Here is a 25,249-nt window from a genome sequence, read left to right on the forward strand (position 1 = left end):
TCAACTAAGGGCGGGGACGCTCCTGTGCTGAAAGGAGTACCCGGCGCCCAAAGGATGCATCCTGAGAGGCGAAGGTGTCAAACGCATAAAACCTCAAAAACGTCTGAATTGAAGACCAAGTAGCCGCCTTACACAGCTGAACAGCGGAGGCGCCACGTCTAGCAGCCCAAGAGGGACCCACAGAACGAGTGGAATGAGCCTTAACAGAGGCTGGCACAGGTAAACCCTCCTGCGCATAAGCCTCACAAATAACTGAACGAAGCCAACGGGCTATCGTTTGCTTGTTGGCAGGCCAACCCCTCTTGTGAAAACCAAAGAGGACAAACAAAGAATCCGACTTCCTAACCGAAGCAGTCCGGTCCACATAGATTCTAAGTGCCCGGACCACATCCAAGGAAGCCTCACCAGCCGAAAGATCAGGTGACTGAAAAGCTGGCACAACAAGTTCCTGATTAATGTGGAACTTTGAAACCACTTTGGGCAAAAACTCAGGACGCGTGCGGAGCACTGCCCTGTCCTGGTGAAAAATCAGAAAAGGAGGGCGACAGGAAAGCGCCCCCAATTCTGAAACCCTCCTGGCCGAAGCAATTGCCAGGAGAAAAATGGTCTTAAACGTCAGCCACTTGAGCTCCACCGACTCAAGCGACTCAAAAGGAGGACCCTGCAAGACCCTCAGTACCACCGTCAAGTCCCACGGAGCCACCGGAGGCACGAAGGGAGGCTGGATCCTGAGAACACCTTGGAAAAAGGTGTAAACATCTGGCAGTGTAGCAATCCGTCGCTGAAACCACACGGACAAAGCAGACACATGAACCTTCAGAGAGGCCAGGCGTAAGCCGAGGTCCAAACCCGATTGAAGAAATTCCAAGATTCTGGAAACCCGGAACACCTGCGGATCATAGTTTCTGGATTCACACCATTGAAAATAAGTGCGCCACACCCTGTGGTAAATCCGCGCGGAGGCAGGCTTGCGTGCCCTAAGCATGGTACCAATCACTGAACTGGAGAAACCCCTAGACCTCAAGACGGCTGTCTCAAGAGCCACGCCGTCAAAGACAGCCGACCCAGATCCGGGTAAAGGCAGGGCCCCTGAGACAACAGGTCCCGACGCTGAGGAAGAAGGTACGGAGCGTCGATGGAGAGGCACCTCAGATCGGAATACCAAGGACGTCTGGGCCACGCCGGAGCCACCAGCACGAGCGTGCCGCCGTCCTGCTTGAATTTCCGCAGAACCCGAGGAAGTAAGGATATCGGAGGAAACAGATACGCCAGGTGAAACGTCCATTTCACCGACAGAGCGTCTACCAGACAGGCGCCTGCGTCTCTTGTCCTTGACCCGTAAACGGGCAACTTGTGATTGTGACGGGAGGCCATCAAGTCCAGCTCCGGCAGCCCCCACCTGTCCACGAGTAGCTGAAACACCTCTGGGTGAAGCGACCATTCCCCGGGATGCACATCGTGACGGCTGAGGAAGTCCGCCTCCCAATTGAGGACTCCGGGAATGAAGACTGCCGAGATCGCTGGAACATGACACTCTGCCCAAGCAAGAATGCGAGACACCTCCGACATTGCTGCCCGACTGCGAGTTCCCCCTTGGTGGTTGATGTACGCCACCGTGGTGGCGTTGTCGGACTGCACCTGAACCGCCCTTCCGTGAAGAGCGGGGCCGGACGACTGCAGGGCCCTGTACACAGCCCGCAGTTCCAGGATGTTGATGGGGAGAAGTGCTTCTTCCGCGGACCAACGACCCTGAAGCGATAATGAGCCGGTCACTGCCCCCCAACCCCGAAGACTGGCATCCGTCGTGAGCAGGACCCAGTCCGGGATCCAAAAGGGGCGCCCCTCGACCAGATGCACCGTCTGAAGCCACCAAGCCAAAGACTGCCGAACCTCCGCGGACAACACCAGCATCTGAGAGCGGATCCGGTGAGGTAACCCGTTCCATTCCGATAGAATCAGCCCCTGCAGGGGCCGGGAATGGAACTGGGCAAATTCCACCATGTCGAATGTCGACACCATGGACCCCAGAACTCTCATAGCTGAATGGACCGACAGGCGGCAACTGCTCAGGCAACTGTGTATCCGCAGCTGCAGGGAGGAGACCTTCTCTGGAGTCAGGAAAATCCGCTGCTGACGAGAATCCAGCAGGGCTCCCAAATGAACCATCCGCTGTGATGGAATCAGGGAGGACTTCTTCCAGTTTATCAACCACCCGTGTGCTTGAAGACAAGCAATGGTCAGGTGGAGATGTTGAAGAAGCACCTCCGGGGAGCTCGCCAGCAGCAGAAGATCGTCCAGGTACGGCAACAGACGTAGACCCTGACCCCGAAGGTGGGCAGCCATAACCGCCATCACCTTGGTGAACACCCTCGGAGCTGTGGAAAGGCCAAAAGGCAACGCCCGAAATTGGTAGTGATGGTTCAGGATAGCAAACCTCAGATACCGCTGATGTGCCGGTGCTATGGGCACATGGAGATATGCGTCCTGGATATCGAGGGAGACCATATAATCCCCGGGTTCCATCGCCAGAATGATGGAACGTAACGTTTCCATCCTGAACCTGGGAACTCTGAGGTATCTGTTCAGAGACTTCAAATTCAGGATAGGGCGATGAGAACCATTGGGTTTCTGTACCAGAAACAGAGTAGAATAGTACCCCGTCCCGCGCTGAGACTGCGGAACGGGAACAATGACCCCTGCTTGTAGCAAGGATTCTATAGCTACCTGAATCTGACCAGCCTTGGTCTTGTCCAGAGAAGGACTCGTACAGAAAAACTGGTGGGGCGGCCTGAACCGAAAAGACAGGGCGTACCCCTGAGAGACTACTTCTCGAACCCAGGCATCCGTGGTGGTATTGTGCCAACACTGGGCGAATTGGAGAAGTCGGCCTCCCACTCTGGGGTCCCCCAGAGAGAGGCCCGTCCCATCAGGCAGCAGGCTTATCCTCCTGCTTGGAAGAAGGGCGCCGAGCACTCCATGCCTGCTTCTTGGGCTTGGGTGCGGCCTTGGTCGCCGAATGTCTCGGGAAGGACTGGCCCTTGGCCTTACCCTGAACCCGAAAGGACCGAAAGGCAGAGCTCCTCACCTTAGCCGGCGCAGAGGCCGAAGGGAGAAAAGCCGACTTGGACTTAGCCAAAGTATCCACTATTCTGTCCAAATCCGGACCAAATAGTAAATCACCATTAAAAGGCAAGGCCTCCAGACCCTTTTTTGAATCTGCATCAGCCCTCCAGGACCTCAGCCACAGGGAGCGCCGAGCAGATACCGCTGCAGCCGACACCCTAGAAGTGAGCAGGCTGGCATCCAAAGACGCTTCCCCAATATAGGAAGCTGCATCCCGCATCTGTCCCACTAACGCTCTCTGGATATCCGGAGCCTCATCAGGAAAGGTATCCTCCAAGGCATTGGCCCATGCCTCAATGGCTTTAGCCACCCAGGAGATAGCCATGGACGGGCGAGCCACCGTCCCGGAAAGAGAATAAATGGACTTTAAACAAGTCTCCACCTTCCTGTCCGTGGGATCCTTCAAAGAGGAGATAGACGGCAATGGCAACGTCGCGCTTTTGATCAAGCGGGTAACATGGGAATCCACCGCCGGCGGAGTTTCCCATTTCCTGCAATGAGCTTCAGGAAAAGGATAGTTCGCCGCCAACCTTTTCTGTGGATGGAACCTCTTACTAGGTAATTGCCAGGCCGCCGCCATATGATCCGATAATTGATCAGACAGGGGGAACACAGTTGAGGTCACCTTGGCCTTTTTAAAATTAGGAAACTTCGACCTAGGAGCCGGCGCATCATCCTCAACATGTAGGATAGCCCGCACCGCCCTAACTAAGGCTGGAACATTAATGGAGGACTTAGCTTCCACCTCCTGCCCCATGACATCAGAGTCAGAGTCCTCATGGATTTCTCCATCATCTGAGGACACTTCCGAGTCCGACAACTGCGCAGCTAGTGAACTCACAACCGGACGTTTAGACACCCTTGGTGGCACATCACCTTGCAACATAGACTGAAACGCCGAGGATGAAGCCGCCAGACTCTGTACGGAGCTGGATAGAACATCCACCCAAGGCGGAGGAGCCGTCGGAGCAACACTCTGCAAAGGCACTACAGACTGACACGTCCCTGGGGAAGACTGCACATACACAGGCAGTCCCGAGTAAGGACCCACAGTCTGGGCCCCGGGGGAAGACCGCAACATTTGTGGAACCCTCGGGGAATGGGGGATGGTGGGCTGCGGTAACGCCCTAGAAGGGACCGCTGATGGGACCGATAACCGGTCCGCAATAGACGCCAGCACCTGTGAAAACATCGCCCAAGGAGGGTCCTGTGATACAGGGGGGTTGGAGGGGCCCGGTACCAGCTGGCACCGCCCGCACAGACCATCCTGAGATAAGTCCTCCCCATCAACTCCAGCAGCACAGCGTCTGCAGGAAAATAACACAGGAGCCACAGAGCGCTCAGTCTCCTCATCCGACATGATACCGTAAATACACAAGAAATAGGTATCACCAGAGGAATTACGGTTTTAACACCCGCGCACTCACCAGTATGCGAAACAACAGCCCAGATATGGTACTGTGTAGCACACAACAGTATGTGACTGACCCCACAAATACGTGTTTTATATATGTGAGGGTCTCAGAAAAACGCCCTTCCCCCACACACCTGCCGGGCCGTAGGAGAAGGAAAGGGATAGTTATAAGCTGACAGTAAGGAGAATAAGTCAGACAGGCAGCACTAGCAATAGTCACATACAATGCAGAAAAGTTATACTCACTGCACCTTCCGCTACAATCAACCGCCCAGATTCAGTGTCTGGGAGGGCTATAGCGCTGTGTACACTGTCCTTTAGCAGGGGAGAGGTACACAGGGGGACCGGTCCACTTGATACCGCCTGGGAGTCTGCGATGTGCCAGTAAAGATGGCCGCCGGAGACCTCAGAGGAGGAGTGGCCGAGAGATAAGAGCAGCTCAGCGACGCCAGACTGCTTGTTGAAAGGCGCGCTGAGCTGAGGGGAGGAGCCGCTAGACAGGGAAGGCTGCCTCCCCTGGCTAGCAATTAACCCCCGGGTTGCCGGTCCCGCTACCAGCCTGATACCCTGGTGGTCTAGCGGACACGCGGGGTATTCCTCAATTGAGGGGGAGCCCGCCGCCGCCGCTAGCGCCTCCGGTCTGTCCCCAGAGACCGGAGGCTCCTGACTGCATTGAAGTATCCGCGGGCCGCCGCACGCGGCGACCCGCGGCTTACCTGATCCCCGTCGCGTCCGGCAGCAGTCAAGGGAGTCCCCAGAGCCCGGCTAGTACAGGCTCTGGGGTCCCGCCGCGATCCCCAGAGCTGTACTGGCGTCGCGGCGCCAGCGGGGAGAAGGAGCGGCAGCGTGGACGTCCTAAAGGACAGTCTGATGCTGCCGCTCTAAAAGTGTAAAAAAAGAAGAAAAAAATAAAAAATTTCTCTTTTAAAATAAAGCTTAGGGGCTGCTCCTGCAGCCCCACTGCGACAGGGTGACCCGACTCCGGCCGGGCACCAACTAAAACTGAGGTGCCTGTGGCCGGGGCGGGGTATAGAGGAGGACGGACCCAAGTGCATCCTGGGAGCAGCAAAGCTTTAACTGCGTGGTGCCCGTGGATCCAGATCCAGCTATACCCCAAGGTCAACCCTGTGGACCCCCTATGGACCCTGAAGTAGAAAGATTGTAACTTAAAAATTACAGTATTGCCGCAATGCTGCCACCTGGCATCGCAGAAATCCAACGTGTTGGATTTTGCCGATCGCGAACAAAAAAATTATCAAATCGCCGACATTTAACATGACAAATGTCTGCTATCCAGCGACGGATCGCAGAACATCGATGGTGGGCGATCGGAAGTTTCCGATGGGCGATCGAAATTTCCGATCGCATCCCTGCATCGTGACGATCCGTTGCAGATGCATGGCCACCTTACAGCTGGAGGTGTCGAGGTTTGGGGAAGTAGAGGGGGGGGTGGCGGAGAACTACAGGAAGCCAAGTGATGGAGGAATTTTGCAGGAGCAGTGGTGTCAGAAAGGTATATCCAGGGTTTGGTGATTGCAAGGAGAATCAGGGCATTGCAGATGAAGTGCTCATGAACGGAGACCAGTTTATTATAGACAAAACTGGCTTTCCAGAGGGAACAGGAGAGTGGGACAGAGTTAAGAGGTGAGAGGAGAATGAGATTATTAGGATTGATGTAGTGTGGAGGTGATATTGATTTAGAGAAGGGGAATAAGGAGTTGGGGTTATGTGGCTGGCTTCTGAATGAGGAAGGGTGACAGCAGGTGGTGGGTAAGGTGGAGGTTTAGTGTGGTGTGGGGGGGGAAAGGATAGGTAACTTGGAGAAAAGAGGGTGCAGGGTTTCTCTTCCACATTGACTCATGATGAGGACAGATAATGTTGTATTGGAGAAACTTGAAAAGTATCATGGTGACACACAGGAATTTATGCTGTAGGTCGTGGAGAGAGAGCCAACTACGCCTCCAAGCAAAATCAGCGGCGTACTTTAGGCCTGCACATAACTAGTCAGGAAATCGTGCACATAACAGTCCTGGGTCGAAGTTGGGGATGCCACAAATAGTCATTGGAGAGTGTGGGGCGGTGAAATAAGCCTTGTAATAATACAGGTCCCATAACTTTACATTAAACCGTAATGATGGCGGCAATGTGGAGGCAAGCGGTCCAGGGTACTAACCCTGGCAAGCTTCCAGGGTACTCACCAGAGACATGAAACAGATGGCATATTTAGAGAAAATGTCTCAATGTCAACCCTGGATACCACCCGAGGGGGCACAAAGAAAGCTACAATTTGTGTGAAGTGAGCTGCTAAGTATTACAATTTTACATCAGGGAATCTGGAAGCACCACCAGAGATTAGTGGAAACTTTGGGAGTGCAATCATTCCAGATAAATTGCACAATAGGATTTTTGGATGTTTTTTTAGTAATGAGAGCGGGACTGCAACTGGTAAAGTTTGCAAAACATATAACCACTTAGAGAGGATGGTCATTTTAACTGTGATTAAACTGCCCGGCCACGAGATTACATGATGCCTTCAGGTGGACAGATAACATTGTAGCTTAGGAAACATGGTAGGGAAATTGGTATAGAATATCGATACAGGAAGTGAGAAATGTGGCCGACTATTTGATTTTCTTGCGTTGCCACCTGAAATGATAACATGTAGTGAGTCAGGATTCTGACCGCCGGCATCCCGTACCCAACCCTATACGCCACAAGTATAAATAAAATGCCTGGAAACGGCACTCTCTGAACAAAACAAGTCACAAGCCACCTCATAATAGGAGACACAGTTTATCAGGACAATGATACACAGCACGTGGCAAGAGCAACAGTGGAATGGCGTAAAATGCAGAAGATAGCCTTCATTGAGGGACCAATCTAAATGCTGGGACAACATTTCACACTTGCCACTGTCCAATTAACCTGACCCAAGTAGGGCCATTTGCAAGAGTAATGGGAAAATACTGCTCAATATCAGTGTTCAAAGTTAATTAAGACTAATGGTGTAACAGCTTAGAGAGGTAGTTTAACTAAATATTAACTTAGGGTAATAAATAATTAGTGAATGGCGAGAAAGGGGTTGCAAATGGTGTTGCATATTAAGTGTGGTACAAAACACACTTCATAATGTCCTTTTTGTAACCTTTAAATAAAGAGTTAACACCAATGTGCAGAAATCAATCATACACAGTAGTTGTTATCATTGTAGAGTGAGTTTAGTTAACAGAGCACCAGACTAGTTACTTACAGAACAGCAAAGTGTGTCTGATTATGACAAAGCAAATATTACTGACCAGTACACAGACTGGCTATGCGACGACTGTATTAAAGATGAGTATCTACAGGAGGTCTATTCACCGCATAACAATAAAAGGATATCATGTCATTAGCATCTGATACTTAAAATATACACTATTAATGCAACTCTGAAGTTATGGATACATCATAAAGGCACAAGTTACTGAAGTGGCATATGCCCATACTCCTTTGTGTTCTCTAGAAGTTATTATACTAGAGTTGCACATTTGTTGAGAACAAATTTGTAGATAGTATTGTGATATTTTGATTGTTTGAAGTTTGATTGAAGTTGTAGGATAGGTTTTGTATGCATCAATGTTAATATAAGTTTTACAAAAATATTATGAAATAGGCACTATCTATATATGATAAATGAGATCTAATAAACACAAAAATGGGTATTGGACAACAAAGGTTATTTCCATTGCATTCATATCATTAGATGATCCCGAGTTTGCAAAATTGTCATGTACAGTGAAATGGAATTAAGCCAGGTGAGCGGTTTTCATAAGGAGCAATGGATCCATGCTATTCCTGTGGGAGTACATAGTTCCCACTGATAAGATCAGTTTAAATACAGCAGTAAAACTCTGTTACGTGTCTAGTATTGGACCAAAACTGAACCTGTGACAGAGTTGTGAACACTGGAGGACTGTAGGGTTACTTGTCTAGAATATAAGAAAGCATTCACATACTGTATAGGCCCATGTGTAATAGCATGAACCAATGTGTGTTTATTGTCTCCATACCTGCTCTTTCATAAACTAATACTTATATATTGTATCCCACTACAACATAAATTTGCTGAATTTCTCACTAACCATTGCATATTATAGGGCGATGATAGATGTCGGAAACTACCAGCGGGCTCGCGCATCGCGATTTGCAAGCGATTGCACGATAACGACGACGTTATCGTGCAATCGCTTGGTAAAATCGCTAAGTGGACACCCACCTTAAACCTAACCCTCCCAAGGGGGGGGGGGTTTGCCTAACCCTAACCCCTGCTTCCCCTAGCCTAACCCTCCAGGGGACGGGGACAGGGAAGGGGTGCCTAACCCTAAGCATCCCGCAGGAGCCCCTAAACCTAACCCCCCCCCTTGGCTGTCCGCTCCCGACGTTCGTTCGGTATGCCGGGATTTTCGGCAGGTGGATAATGATAGACGTCGGGATTTGAACGCCTATCATTAGTCCCATGCCGGGATTTGACAGTCGGGAATAGATTGCGCGGTGTGTGGAGTAGGGAGATTACAGCAATCTTGGCTGCAGATGTAAAGCTGCAACAATTTATAAATAATACATTGTTCAAAACAGATTAGCTACGTCACATTCAACAAACCGATAAGTGATAGTTAGAAACACCTCATACCACAATCCTACATACCACCCTCTCCCCCTTAGAGAAAACCAGAATATCACTTTCGAGTGACTACCAAGATTCTGCATGCTGTGAATGACAGATCAGGTAATTATCTATTCAGTTGCTGGTTAACCTACATAGAAAATGATATTACTGAATGCATAGAAATTGAGAAGTTGAAACTACAAATGTGTTCCAGACATAGGCCCTCATTCAGACCCACTCGCGAGCGGCTGTCCGCTTGCAAGTGGGTCGATGGTCAGCACTGCGCATGCGCATGACGGAGGGAGCTCCGTCGTGCGCATGCGCGAGACGCGACGAGCGAAGGACTTTCCTTCGCTCGGAGTGTCTGATCAAAGGGGGCGTGCTGTCGATGTTGACTGACAGCACGCCCCCTTTGGTGGGCGTGCCTGCCAGACGGAGGCGTTCCCAAGGGAACGCCTACCGTCTGAAGCCGGCCCCACTGACATCACTAGTGATGTCAGTGGGAGTGATTTTGGCTCTGATAGAGCCAAAATCACTCCTGGCCTTGCGGTTGAAAACCTCAACCGCAGGCTGTTGCTCGCAGTTTCGATGGTCGCGATGGTCAAGACCATCACGACCATCATCCTGCACGCTCATATATGCTGTGGGTGGTGACCCACAGCTATACGAGCGTCCAGGAGGACGCTCCATATTAATGGAGGTGGGCCCTGATTCAGAGCGAGCGCTCTGGTCAGAGCGTCCGGCTCTGAATCATGGCCATAGGCCAGTGTTCAATTAGTTTTGCATCCGTAATATTATTTCGCATGCCACACTTTGACAACTTCGCGTGTTTTAGCCGCAGAAAGTTATCGGGTGCCCCCCGCTATTTGTCGTATTCAATTCCAAAGGACGCGAAAACTCGCCCCAGCGAAACTGTAACAGACGAAAAGTGTTGGCAAAATTGGGAAAATCAGCCTGACACCCCCCAAAAGATGCACTAATATTGGGGATCAATCTAGATGTCCCCAATTACCCCTACCGAAGCTATTTGGGGTACTTAAGTGCTGTCAATTGCTCCAATATAGCGGCTTTGCACAAGTGGTGAAGCAGTTTTTTGTTGAAAATAAGTCCTGTCAAACTTCCTGTCAAATTTAGGGTACTTGAAAATGGGTGCAAGCATAGTTAAAAATTGCTAAAATCAAGTTTTAAGTGCTGCAAAAAACGCACATTCAGCAAACACCTGCAATAATAATAATAAAAAAAAAAAAAAACACGTCCCCATACTTGCAGACCCCCAAAAGTCTATTTTGCTAGTTTTTGCGTTTGTACCCCCACTTTGTACTTTTTTGCCCCCATTTTTTGGGGTGTTCCTCTATTTTTTTTGCGTTTTTTGATGCAGTTATCCTTTGTGGGCTGTCCAAAGGGTGCTTTTATTCCACAGGGCACTCATAGGCAAAACTTTTTTTTTTTGCCTATTACATTGTATTGACTTTGCAATTGAATACAGCAATACTTTTCCGTCTGGCGAAATGACGTCACCCGCGATACTTTTTCGCGGATTCTGACTTTTCGCCGGCCATAGTTGAGTAATAGTGACTATTTCCATGTTTCCCCCACGCATTTAAGGGTGGGATGCCCTGATGTGTGGCATCACACATTGCAGGTAATTATGGGATTTTGCTCACCCCTCAGTACCACATGATGGCCCGAAGGAACCTCGTGGCTATTGAGTTCCCCCAATGTCTAAAATATTCATTTTTTCCTGTTCTGGAATGGTGAAGGTTGTTGACTGTTATTCATATTTTCAGACCATTTCTGTACGGTTACACTAACATAACTATTTATAATGCATAGCTCAACTGTTCTTCCGTCCTACCCGCTGGCAGCAGCAGGGATCACTCTCATCATAGCATAGCAGAGCAGTAGGTGAATAGATGGCATGCACATGTCCACTGTATCTATACAGTGTGGGGAAAATAATGGGGAAAGCCTGGCATCTCTGGGAGGACAGATAACGAGGGACATGACACGAGGCTGCGCTTCTTTTTCCAGCACCTGCAAGGAGTCCCTCTTCGGAACTCCCAGATGTTGGGGGGTATGATAATAGACAGCGGGCTCCTACACTACAAGTAGCCTATCTGACCAGAACACTTCTAGATGCACAATTTGAATACCTGTACAAACTATCATTTTACTCTTTTCTGTTATTTTATAACAAACTTCTATATTCAAAATTTTTCACGTACACACTTTCATACAATTCTTTAATGTTAATAAAGTATTTTGTTTGTTCACATAGGTCAATGGTTTCCACCAGTGTACCCCCACCCCAGCAGACCATTTGCATTATTTATACCCCCAACATTTGCAAAGCAACACCAGTGGTCTTCACAGGCTTTACGGATTCCAGACGAAGCCCCCGATGGGTGACTGATGTTGGCGCAGCTTGGCCATGTCACAGTGCAGTGCAGCATCAGGCTGGAGGGCAGGGATCCCTCCCCCAAAATAAAAGAAAGGACGCACTGCTCGGGCGTGACCGGTCACCTGAGCACATTGCAGAGAGTGGTCCTTCTATGTCCACTCTCTGTGCTGTGTATCTTTTGGGAGCTGTAAAAAAATAAAAAATAAAATATGGAGCCAGTCATTTATTTGCTAGTATCTGGGAGCTGCCAAAAAATATCTGTTGAGCCAGCTAGTGGGGATGGCATCTGGGAGCTGTTCCAAAAATTATATATATATATTAGCATCCACAAAGCAATTGGACAGTATCTGCACATGTAAAAAGTATTTATGAAAAAGTTGCAGATGACAGGGCCTCTAAGAAGAAAAGAAGAGATATTATATAAAATGTTAACCTCAAGTTTAAATCAATATAAAGGTCAGGTTTTTAACATTTCATTTTTGCAAAGGCCCCTACCCAGCTACTTCTTCATGCCACATGGCTGGAAACATTTTCTAGGGACAACAGTAAATACATTTATAAGGAATATAATTGCTATTAAATAAAATGTTTATGTATTGCTATATTTAAAAGCAATAAATATATTAGAAACAAGAGTTTAAAAATAAGGTTTTCACTATTCTATACAGCATTTGTCAAGGAAGGTTTAGGTGCATGAACCATTCATCTGTGACAAAAGGGAGCAAAGCAGTGATTATTTTACTGAAGCAAGTCACAGAAAAAATAGTTGTGCTGTGTGAGTGATTGACTGCTGCAGGAGCGAGAGCTGCTTTCTGATTGGCTCTCTGAGACAGTGAGAGCCAATCAGAGCTAGCACTGCAGCAGCCTAGAGAGGGGAGGGAGTCAGGGACTAAGTAGGGTCACGTCTGAGACAGACAGAGTGAGAGACAGCCTCCAACGAACCCATGAAAATGCAGACACAGTAGCCAGGAAGGAGCCAGGGGAGGCATAGCTAACAGAAATTTATAAAAACACCAAACAAACATCGGAAAACCATCGACTGATTTGGGAATAAAGACGACGGTGGTTAGTAACCATCAGATTCCGATGTCCATCCCTACGCTGAACCTGCAAGCGGACTCCGTCCACCACTCCTCCACCGTAAAGGCCTCCGTCTCCAGTGCGATGTTCCCGCTCAGCCACACGCCCTCCCATGGAAGTCAGCGCTGTTTTCCTGAGAGGAAGCCCAGGAAATACAGTGTACATTGTGCAAAGAGGACATTGCTCATCGCCATGTTCTGCAGCCGGGGAAAGGTGTGCATGGGGGCTACGGAAATATGCACAGATGCCCCAGAGACACGCTGCTGATAATGCTTACGGTAGCTGCAATACAAATCTCTTATCCATGATCCTCCTGCCCTTCCCAGCACATACCAGTGGCCGGACCAAAGCTAGCTGTAGGGCAGCAGCAGGGGGATTTGTGGCGACACTGGTGAGATGCAGGGGGCAGGAGTGAGAAGCAGGGGCTTGTGGTGAGATGCTGGGGGCTGTGGTAAGAACCAGTGGTAGGAGGGAGTAAGAAACAGGGGCCTGTGGTGAGATGCAAGGGGCTTATGTGAAATATAGGATGCTGTGGTGAGATGCAGGGGGCAGAAGTGAGAAGGAGACTATTGTGAGATGCAGGGGGTAGGAGTAAAAACCAGGGGGTTGTGGTGACATGGCGTAGGTTGTTATGAGATGCAGGGGGCTGTGGCGAGATTAAATTGCTCCCATGTGAAGGGGGGTGGGGGGGTGTGTTATATATATATATATATCTCATATTACAATTTATGAAACATTTTAAATGGATAATACTATAATCCACATATGCTTTCTTATACGGCGACACTGTTCTCATGAGGGTCCTACTGTGACGCTAGAGATCTCTACAACACTACAATCCCTATATGTCCAATTATCAACTGGATGTACCCGCGCCCACCATTACAATTTTTCCTATTCTAATTATGTCTAACAGACATTAACTTTTAAGGTGCATACACACACAACGATTTTTTGAACGATCATTATTAAACGATATCGTTTAACGATAATCGCTTGAAAAAATCGTTCACGTTCTGAGTCAAACGATGAACGATTATTTTTCATGCGCGTTCACGTTTGTAGTTCAGTCAGACTTGTCAACTCAACGATTTTCATTAAGTTAATATGCAAAAATCGTTTGTAGTTCATAAAAATAGTTCATTACATTTAAATGAACATAGTAAATGAACAACTTTAGTAAACGATTTTAGTTAATTTTTTCAAGGTAGAAAATAGTTTACTAAAATCGTTCATTAACTCAATCGTTGTGTGTGTATGCAGCTTTAGTGTTAAATACACATTCTTAAGGTTTATTAAATGCGATTCAATGGTATAAGTCAAAAGCAAAATTGCTTTGCATCCATTTCAACATTGCCTGCAGCATTCATGAGCTCTTTCATACTGTGTTAATTACCAAATGTATAACTATTTATTAGCTTGGTTATAATTGTTAGCGAAGGATTTCACACTTACCCAAAAGGATCACCAACCACCAGGAAAGCTACGTCACTAACCGCTGCATCGCGCAGGATTTCATCCGCTTCTTGCTCTACAGTCTCCCGATCGGCAAGTATCAGCTCCCGGCCATAGAATTCCTCCTGTGCAATTTAAACAGATGGATATGACTTGGTATTATCGTTTATAGAAGTATTCTGTATGCATTCTCATTCTCCACACCTTATAATGATACTGAGCAATGGAGAGTAACATGTGGCCTTCATAGGGGTTACAGTATAACCGTTTTGGTCCTCTGCAGACTAGTAACTCTATTGTCACAGAGAGAGCGAAGTGCATTAATAGGCTAGTTCACAACTTAACGGAGATGTGAACTGCATATACATCAAGGGACCACAAAAATGACTTGGGACCACATATGGGTCCTGACATACAGTATGAGATGAGCAGTAGCAGGTTCATTTACTGTTTGAGCAGGGAGAACATTTCATGCTTCTGTTCTGACCCGATACTTACTGATCAGCCAAGGCAATCGCCCTTATGAGGCCCCTGCGATGTGTTATGTTGCCCAAATCAACATTGATCTGAAGACTATGGGTTCACCCACCACAGCCCCCCAGCAGTCATCCACAATGAAATATACAGGTATTTATTGTAATGAGCCCCAAAACCAAGTACTGAAATCCATAGAGAAAATAAATGCCATATTATGCATTTGTGCTTCTCACAATATATATACTTTATAAACACAACTCTATGATAAATTAACACCTTAGTGCAAAACCAGAATCATACCAAAGCTTCTTTGCCCACGGTAAGTATAGACGTGTATGCCTCCAGGTACACCCGAGAACAGCTCCTGATCACCTCCAGGCCCCTCACAGTTACATCCTTAGCATCCCCAAGACCTAAACCTATTAGATACAACATGATCCGTACACTGGAGAGCACAGCAATTCCTGATAAAAAAGAGAAGTATGTAATATACAGATAAGCTAAATGTCAGTATCCATTTGATGATGCAGATCCCCCCCTGCTCTGTTTCCACGCTGACAGCTATAGGACTACAGTACGACGGAATACGGCTGCAGTAAACGGAATACATGCACTTCCGTGTTGTCATTCGCCATGTTAGCTAATGGCAGTCTTATTTATAGTATTGCAGCCGTCGCCATCTTTACTTTTGTCACTGGGTTCCTATGAAGTAGAAGACGAAGCGGCCATGTTTCATCAGGGCAGGGGGTTGTACAGTTACAGTACAGTTACGCTTTACACAAGAGGTTTGTGAACTTTGGTTACCTCAGTGTGAGAAGGAAAGTGATGCTTTAGGTAACGGATGTATGAATATCTTTCACACCAACTTTTCTATCAATTAAAATAAACCTATTTTTTTGTAACATGATTATACTTTGTGTTGTACAGAGTTAACTTGAAGGAAGAACATGGATATGTCCAAATGTCCCACTGTACCCTTATCAAGCGGGCATCACATACCTATTCTGGGTCTGGGTAAGTCTACTTTGCAATATTACCTTTGATTTTCTGTTAAGAATGACATCTAAAGTAAATATATTGAAAAGCTTAAAAAGGGCATGGAACTTGGCAGGTGGCTCTCCTTATGGAACTACATCTACTAGGATAACTTGTCAATGGCCGATTGGTCATTTTGGGACCTGTAGTGCCACAGCAGGAAATCTACAGATCGCCTGAGCATACTACATAAGATAATTACCCATAATTATTAACTGGGTGCAAAGGATCATCCCTAGCACTGTGTTTTTCCTCTTTTAACTTTATTGTATATCTCTTTAGGATACACCCTTGGGAAAATGTGTAATTCAGAAAGATATGGGGGCAGATGTACTAAGCTCTGAAAAGTGAGAAACTACCAGGCATTCAGCTCCTTACTGTAATTTTTCAAATACAGGGGTCTATTTACTAAAGCTAGGTACACTCTGGAGCGAAGGGCATTCGTTCCGACATTGGAACAAATGCCCGTCAACAGTAATTGTGCGTCCACACTGGACGACTTTAATGAACAACGTAATGATCACTGTTACGTCATTCATTTACAATGCACTGGTTGCTAGCGATATCGCTAGCTTTTATGTGCAGCACATCAAACCTTGCGACCGTCGCTAGCGACCAATCATGAGTACACACTGACCGATGTAGGCGATATGTCATTACATAATAACTTAAGCCTTGAATGGAGATAAGTGGACGGAGATAAAGTACCAGCCAATCAGCTCCTAACTGTCATATTTCAAACACAGCCTGTGACATGGCAGTTAGGTATTGATTGGCTGGTACCTTATCTCCGTTCACTTTATCCCCTTCAATGCTTAGTAAATAGACCCCACAGCCTGTAACATGACAGTTAAGCTGCATACACACACAACGATTTAGTTACCAACGATTTTATTAACGATTTTCTGTCAGATTATCTGTCAGATTTTTTAAAGTGTAATGAATGATTTTTTGAACTACAAACGATTTTTGCATATTCCGTTAATGAAAATCGTTGAGTTGACAAGTCTGACTGAACTACAAACTACAAACGTGAACGCGCATGAACGATAATCGCAAGTGGTTTGCCATTGCTGGTGGCCATCAATGTTGCACCATCGATGGCAAACCTTGATCGATGTTTCGGAAACATCGGCAGTTGTGGTGTACACAGATCTCCTTGACCAATCGCAAAACAATTGATGGCTTCTAATGATGGTTCAACCATCGATGGTACAGCCGTCAATGGCCATCACTACAGTGTAATATAAAAATTGCTATTTTTATGGTATACTGTGTTTAAAAAGATATTTTTTTCAAATAAAATAGTGATGATAAGTTTAAAATTATGTTCGTTACCTAATTCAATCATAAAAGAAACCGCCAATTTTGGAGCGGTTTTTGGAAAAAGAATTCGTCAGTTAAGTGGTTAAAGTCACTTTGAAATACTGTTTGTAATTTGTTTTTTTAACTCTTAAGTTGCGATTTATTGCTCTGCGTATGCACGGTCTTTCACAAACTGGCAAGTCTGCACATGATTAGTGGTCTAAACGCGCGTATCCACTTGCTGATTAAACAGAGCAATTGAACGATAATGACATAGTTATTATTCAATCGCATTAATCGTGCACAAAAGCGTGCATGAAAATGTCGAAAATGACCAGCGATGCGTGCTCCCGCTGGTCGTTTTCAACATCAATCATCACCTGAACATGCCGGTAACGACAGATTGGGAATGTTCAGGGATGAGGGAGGGTGCCTACACTGAACGACATATTGTTCAGTGAAGGCACTACAGAGGAAGAGGAACGACTGTATTATTGTATCAATGTTGTAATCGTACTGTCGTTCCAAGATCTGCAAGTGGATACGCACCTTTAGACCTGCGTTTGAATGGGCATGTAGTCATGGAAAGTGGGTGTACCTGTGTTCACAGTGAGTGTGCACTTACAGCAAAGTACAGTAAGGGTGTTTTTGGATATTTGCAACTTGAGACTCATACCCCTTTTACACCGGAGCTAAAACCCGGGTTTTTGAAGGGTTAACCCGGGCAGCTCCCTGGTGTAAAAGGGGAGAGAGTTGGATCGCCGGGTCGAGTGACCCGGCAAACCAACCCAGGTAACTAGCAGGGTTTAACACGGGCGTAGCCCGTGAAACCCTGCTGTGAGAACAGCGCACTCCGGGTCACGATGACCTGGAGTGCGCTGCTAGCCGGCCGATTGGTCCGGCTTCAGTGGCGCTTGGAGATGACGTCATCTCCAAGCGACCACTTTCACTCCGCAAAAGCCGTGTCTATGCAGACCCGACTGCGGTGTGAGCGGCGCTGACTCGGGAATATCCCGAGTCGGCGCCGGCAAAATTCCGGGTCTGATCCGGATAGGAACTTTGTTCCAACTCCGGGTCAGACCCGGAATTTAGGTGGAAAAGGGGTATAATTCTCCTGAACGCAGTCTCCTGAAGGGTCTGAGGGCCTGTTTCAGCTCAGGCTGAAGCAGCTTTGTAATTCCGTCCTTGCAATTATGGTAATGCAGCAGGAGGCGTCATGCTTCTTGCATGCATTACTTATACGAGCTGCGTCCAAAGACGCAGCATTGGATAATCTGCAATAACATCCGCAGATCCAACAAAGAGACCAGGAAATCTCCGTCAGCTGACGGAGATCCTGGCCTCTTCTCTCCCCACCCCCACCAATGGAGTTTCAGGAAACGGAGGCCGTCGCCGCCCCCTCTCGCCCACAAACGGCTGCAGACTGTCAATCACTGACAGTCTGCCGCCGCTCACGCAAACGCGCAGTGTGGGCCCGGCACCTGCGCAGATTCCCGACCATTAGGAATCTGTGGTCAGAAGTGCACATATGTGCACTGCTGAATCAGGGCCTGAGTGTCATGTGCTCTGTCCTTGGTGTTAAGTGTAAGGTGATAATGATGACCTTATGTGATTGGTCAATTAGCACCAGTTTTGCAAAACTCCTAAAACTGCTGCAACACTTTAAAAAGTAATTTTACTGTAAAGTACACTTTTTTTCCAAAAAATAAAGCATACATGCCTACTCTCCTGATTTGGACAGGAGTCTTCCGAAAATCGGGTGCCGCTCCCGGCCCCCCCGAAAAGTAGGCAAGCCTCCCAGTCCCTCCTGCAATGCATCCTGTAGCGGGGGGGCTGATGACGCGATTCCCCGCCCCCTGCTTCACAATGCCGAAAATCTCAGCATTGTGTAGCGGGGTCGGAACCAAAATAATGTGAGTACGTGGCTCCGCCCCTAAATGCTGTGCAATGTCTCCGGCCACGCCCCTTTTGTTCCTGCTAAGCCGACCTGTCTGCTCCCTCCCGGAAGGGCAGCCAGGATATCGGCAAGTATGACATAAAGCATGCCTCAAACTTATACCCCTTTTACACAAGAGCTAAAACCTGGGTTATTGCAGGGTTAACCCGAGTAGCTTCTTGGTGTAAAAGGGGACAGGGTTGGAATCCTTGGTCGAGTGACCCGGCAATCCAACCCAGGTAAATTGCAGGGTTTAACACGGGAATAACCCGTGAACCCCTGCAGTGTAAACGACGCAATCCGGGTCACGATGACCTGGATCGTGGCGCATGCCTGCCGATTGGCCGGCTTCAGTGGCGCTTGGAGATGACGTCATCTCCAAGCGCCCACTTTAATGCCAGAAAAGTCAGGTCTGCAGACTTGGCACCGGTGTGAACGGCGCCAACTCAGGTATATCCTGGGTCGGCGTCGGGGAAATTCCGGGTCTGATCCGGATTGAAACCCTGTTCCAACCTCCAGGTCAGACCCGGAATTTCGGTATAAAAGCCGTAACAGTTGGGGATGGGGAAGCCTTTACATATACATACAAAAATATATACATACCTCCCAACATGATCCTCTCCAGGAGGGCACAATGTATCCACCTGTGTTGAACTAGTTAATTGATAAGAATGGTGTTTCACCACAGGTGTCTGCAATCATAATTTACCAGGGAAGTCCAGGAACAGAGCATTGTGTCCCTCCTGAAGAGGGTCATGTTGGGTGGTATATATTTTTAGGAGTTATCCTAGTTCAGTGGTTCTCAAACTCGGTCCTCAGGACTCCACACAGGGCCTGATTCAGAGCCGGACGCTCTGACAGAGCGCTCGCTCTGAATCAGGGCCGGCCTTCTTGTTTTTTAGAGCGGCCTCCTGGCCGCTCGCAGAGCTGTGGGTGACCACCCACAGCTATAGCGAGCGGCCAGGAAGATGGTCGCGATGGCCAAGACCATCTCGACCATCGGGCTTGCGATGAGACCCTTGTGGTAGGGTCTCGTTGTCGCAAACCCCAGAGTGCTTTCGGCTCTAACAGAGCCGAAAGCACTCCCACTGACATCACTTGTGATGTCAGTGGGGCCGGCCCCAGACGGTAGGAGTTCCCATGGGAACGCCTCCGTCTGGCCAGCCACTCCCCCGGCCCGCCCACCAAAGGGGGTGTGATGTCACTCAACATCGACAGCACGCCCCCTTTGATACGAGACCTGGAGCGACGGTTTGCCAGTCGCTATCCAGATCTCGCGCATGCGCAAAACGGAACCGGCTCCGTCGTGTGCATGCGCACTGGGTCTGAATCAGGCCCACAGTTCACTTTTCCAGGTCGCCCACCTGCTGCACAGGTGTATTCATTACTCACTGGCACATTTTAAAAGATTCACAGGTGGAACTAATTATTTCACTTGTGATTCTGTGAGGAGTACTAGAAAACGTGCACTGTTTGGGGTCCTGAGGACCGAGTTTGAGAACCTGTGTCCTAGTACACAGATTCTCAAACTCGGTCCTCAGGACCCCAAACAGTGCATTTTCCAGGTCTCCTCACAGAATCACAAGTGAAATAATTAGTTCCACCTGTGAATCATTTAAAATGTGCCAGTGAGTAATGAATACACCTGTGCAGCAGGTGGGCGACCTGGAAAAGTGAACTGTGTTGGATAATGAGGACCGAGTTTGAGAACCATTGCCCTATTTACGTCTATGGGCCATATTCAATTAGGCTGCGAAAAGCAGTTATCGGCGATAATTTATCGCCAATGATGTCATTTTCGCCATTTTGACTTTTCCCCATATTCAGTTTCAAAGACTTTTCGCAGTGCAGAATTGGTGTTTTGGGGTGCAGACTAAAATAAAAGTACCCTGCACCCCTTGGAATGTCCCCTAAAAGTCATCTGTGTCAAAAATGTTTTAAAAAGTTCGATAGGACATCCCAAAAAAAAATGGTTTAGTTTTGGAAGCGAAAAGAAAAAGTTGCGGGACAAACTTAAAAACTTGAGAAATAGACTCAGGGGGATCCCGAAGTATGCGGCAGGTGTTTTTTAGAATGCGCTTGGTTGCGGCAGGTGCGATACTACCCAGTGATGCGATGGGCGACCCCCCCTGCCGATGGGCCAACATATCAAGTGGCCGGTACACATTAGACAATCCGGTGCCCGACCACCCTATATGGCGGCCCCTGCCGTATCCCGCTGCATGGGTTTGTCAGCCGTATCGTCAGATTCAGCAGTATGTAGTGATGACCTGATGTTGCTGCTGATGACCAAATGGGAGCATGCAACAGCCGACATACTGTAGTGGATACACACAAGACGATTTTGACGATATGTCTGCCCGATCCATCGGAAACGGGCATATCGTCCAAGCAATCGTCTGATGTGTACCCAGCTTAAGTAAAAGCAAGTAACTGTGCATCTTGGTAAACCATGCTGCACTGCAGGTGGGACAGATTTAAAATGTGCCGAGAAATTTAGATTTGGGAAGTGTGTATCCAAACTGAAATCTTAATTCCAGTTTAAAAAGAAAAGCTGTCCTGCATTTGTAGTCTAGATGCAGAAGCAGCCAGTATTTACCCCACATGCAAAAAAAAGTATGTATTTGCACCAGTTGCATTGAAACATGGTTTTCCCAGGTACAGAAGGCCTGATTCAGAGCCGCTCGCTAGATGCGATCGCTCGCACGATGTGGATACAAATTGCGTAGGCAGTGCTATCGCACAGCAATGCATTAGCACGCCCAGTATTTCTTAGACAGCGATCACATAGTGTATGCAGACACCCACCAGCCTGATCTAAGACGCCCACTTGTGCACGTCATGTCCAGGAAGTGTATGCAACCATCGGTACATCGGATGCCATCGCAGCGCTTGAGGTTGACCATACCCTGCCGCAATCACTGCGAGCACCTAAGTGTAAAAACAAGCCAGGTGACGTGTACTATGATGCTATCTTTTAATTATGCACATCTCTAAAACGCCATTGAGATGCTCAGGCAAGTTTTTAATGGTCAGCCCCTGTTACCACCTACAAACGGCTTCCCCTGTCAATTACTTTGCTGGGCTGTCTATGCGCTGTGAGCGAATGCATTGTGGACTTTCGCTAATGTATGCGCATGCGCATTGCGATGCATACACATGCGCACACTGCATACCATCGGCAGCAGCGAGAGTATGCATCTTAGCGAGCGGGTCTGAATGAGCTCCGGAGTATTTGCTATCTTACTCTATTCCCAAATCTGAATCAGGCCCAGAGAGTGAGAGACAGCCTCTAACAAACCCATGAAGATGCCCTGATGTAGCCACAGTAGCCAGGAAGGAGCCAGGGAAGGCATACCTATCAGGAAATTGATAAAAACAAATAACCATCGGAACACCATCGAATGATTTCCATTCAATGGGGGCAAACATCAGACCACTACCATCATATGTCAAAAACACTACCATTGGAGCACACACATTGGATTCTGATGTCCATACCTACGCTGAACCTGCAGGCGGACTCCGGTCACCACTCCCTCTCTCAGACTGACGACCCCGGAAATACATAGGTCTATCAACCTGTGAATTTCCCGGGTCTCTGTCCATGACCCTGGTACAGAGCAGGGACGCAGACCTGGCTCTCTTACCCGGGTCGGTCCCTTTCACACATAGGGCCTGATTCAAGGATGTACGTTCATCTGAGGCTGAACGCACATCTCCGATGTTGAAGGGTCAGCGCCTGTGCAGGACCCGTTCTGCGCATGTGCAGAACGGGTCCTGTAATCTGACTCACTGACTCCCTCAAGCCGCAGCATGATTGACATGCAGTGGTGTTTGGGGGGTGTGTCTGGGCAGCGTTCCTGGATGGAGGTGTGTCGTTTACCGGGAGGGACAAGGCCAGGGTCTGCGACGGCGGACGCAGGGTCCTGGCCTCTTGCGTGACCAGGCACCGGCCAGGCTGCGGGGGGGCTGTGCTGGGATCGCAAATGCAGCATGGAGGTGTCTGGCACCTCCTTCTGCATTTGCATGTGAGATGGACGGATTTGCACAGCCGCTTGTGTGCTGCTGTGTAAATCTGCCCATCTTTCAATAGTCTAGACCTGGGTCAGTGCACGTACGGCAAAAACCCGCGTATTTCGGCTATGTGTGAAAGGGGTGTTATGGACTTAGGGGGTCATTCAGACCCGCTCGCAAACGCAGGTCGCTCGCAAGCAGGTCGATGTTGCCCCACTGCGCATGCGCACGACGGAGGGAGCTCCGTCGTGCGCATGCGCGAGACCCGGATAGCGACGGGCTCTCCGTCGCTCCGGGTCTCGCACCAAAGGGGGCGTGCTGTCGATGGTGACTGACAGCACGCCCCCTTTGGTGGGCATGCCGGGGGCGTGGCTGCCAGACGGAGGCGTTCCCATGGGAATGCCTACCGTCTGAAGCCGGCCCTACTGACATCACTAGTGATGTCAGTGGGAGTGATTTTGGCTCTGTGGGTGGTCACCCACAGCTATGCGAGCGTCCATAAGCTGTGGGTGGTCACCCACAGCTATGCGAGCGTCCAGGAGGACGCTCCATTTTCATGGAGGAGGGCCCTGATTCACAGCGAGCGCTCTGGTCAGAGCGTTCGGCTCTGAATCAGGCCCTTAATGTATCAAACCTCTCCACTCCAGGAATACCTGCTTGTTTTGATCCTAGTTATAATCTGCTTGCACAAACCAGCTCCCTGAACTATGGAATTCCTGTTGCTGGCTAGTCTGATAAACTATAGTCTCTTTGTTAAGTATTTGCTAAGCGGTAGTTGAATTTTGAACTCTGAAGCATTTCTCATTAATCTGCTAACAACATTACATGTTTATGGATTGCCTTTTGAACTTGCCATTATTGTTTGGGTTCTGTTTTCAAAGCATTTCCTTTCCTGGACCTGTTATTATTTCCTGCACCTGATATTCTACATGGCCACAAGCCATTGGGATCCATATCCCATGCATATGTTTTATGTTGGTTTGCCTCCACCTTGTTCCTCTTTGGTTGTAATAGAGACCCATGAGTGCTCTTAACGAACATTTCTGTGACCCAGAGGTGATAATGGTTGTTAAAGGAAACAATCTGAATGGGGTAAGCTAGGGCAATTATTAGAGACAGGATTGTTGCAGGTGAGGTAGAAAATATGGCAGGTTCAAGGGCATCTAGAATATGATTTGTGAGCATAGATTTAGCGAAGGAGAGGAGAGCAGTGCAGGAGGCAGGAAGAAGCTGAAGGAAAACAGACGTGGTTAGTGATTGGGAAAGATAAGTTGGAAAAGTCTAAAGGTGGCCATACACGGTGCGATGCACTGTGTAGGGCGACTGCCGATCCGTCGGCAGACGGATTGTGCTGTCACCGCCGGCAATCGTGCGGTCCCCGTAGACCGCATGCTATTCCGACTTCCCCCTCCTTCATCTGAATGGCATCGAACATCGCATCCCAGATCATATGGTTTTGCAGGAAGAACTGGGGATGTGATGTACGACCCTGCGGGAGCGCACAGCACAATATCAGGTACGATATCCTGACCATACACGGCATGATATAACACCTATATCGTGCCGATCCGACGGAACGGCATGTATATCGTGCCGTATATGGGGGCCTTAAGATGGCACAAAGGTGCGAGAAGATGAGATCAATGGAGTGACCATTTCAGTGCATGGGAAAAGAATAGGGAGAAGACTACTATTCTCCTGAATGCAGGGTTGCATCCATCTATGCGACCGCACCGCCCATATCCATTCACTTGCACAAGTAGCCATCATCACTACTTGTGCCAGTCCAGTAAATGCACCAAGTTCAAAATTATATGGGTCCCAGGACCGATCATGAAAAAAAAAATTGTCGTCCTGCTTCAATATTCCTGGGTCCCATCATAATTCATGGCATTGTGTAAATATATAATATATACAGTATAATGCCATCAGATTTCCCCACGTGCCCTTTAAATTGCCCTCAGACCTTTCCACTTGCCATCAGATTTCCCCTCGTCCCTTAATATACATTTTATATGCCCATCAGGTCTACCCACGTCCTTCAAGCTGCTCACATGCCTTTTATATGACTGTCAGATCCCTCACATGCTCCAGACCTCCAAACATGCAGTTTGCATGCCCATCATATCCCCCACATGCACTCGGACCTCCCCATTTACCGTCAGATCTCCTTACATCTCACTTGATTGCCACTCAGACCTCCCCACATGCCATTAGGCAACCTCACATGCCCAAAAGATGTACCATATTTTCTTCAGATCCCCCACATGCTTTCAGACCACCATATATGCTATATATGTTCACCAGACCTGCGGTATGCCATTAATATGCATTTTATGATCATCAGATGCCCTCTGAGCT

The 25,249-nt window shown here is 48.1% G+C and overlaps 2 protein-coding genes across 5 annotated transcripts in view; one reads left to right on the plus strand and one right to left on the minus strand.

Moving 5' to 3' along the window:
* The window catches only part of DPH5 (diphthamide biosynthesis 5), a 53,037-nt gene extending 37,824 nt beyond the window's left edge, over positions 1-15,213 (minus strand). The window contains exons 1-2 of the mRNA XM_088451305.1: positions 14,896-15,213; positions 14,119-14,243 (exon numbers count right to left, since the gene is read on the minus strand). Coding sequence (XP_088307431.1) covers positions 14,119-14,243; positions 14,896-15,030 — 260 coding nt within the window. The 5' untranslated portion in view covers positions 15,031-15,213. The remainder of the gene's footprint in view (positions 1-14,118; positions 14,244-14,895) is intronic.
* Positions 15,214-15,340: 127 nt separating this feature from the next.
* The window catches only part of LOC148500820 (putative oxidoreductase ZK1290.5), a 179,050-nt gene continuing 169,141 nt past the window's right edge, over positions 15,341-25,249 (plus strand). For 2 of the 4 annotated variants that reach the window (XM_088451306.1, XM_088451308.1), the window contains exons 1-2: positions 15,341-15,429; positions 15,523-15,609. In XM_088451306.1, the coding sequence (XP_088307432.1) occupies positions 15,543-15,609 (67 nt within the window). In that variant the 5' untranslated portion in view covers positions 15,341-15,429; positions 15,523-15,542. Of the gene's footprint in view, positions 15,430-15,522; positions 15,610-25,249 lie in introns of those variants that run through there. The other 2 variants (XM_088451307.1, XM_088451309.1) reach the window with 2 other exon arrangements.

Source organism: Taudactylus pleione, unplaced genomic scaffold, assembly GCF_031769625.1.
Source record: "Taudactylus pleione unplaced genomic scaffold, aTauple2 ptg000546l, whole genome shotgun sequence".
Lineage (NCBI taxonomy): Eukaryota > Metazoa > Chordata > Amphibia > Anura > Myobatrachidae > Taudactylus > Taudactylus pleione.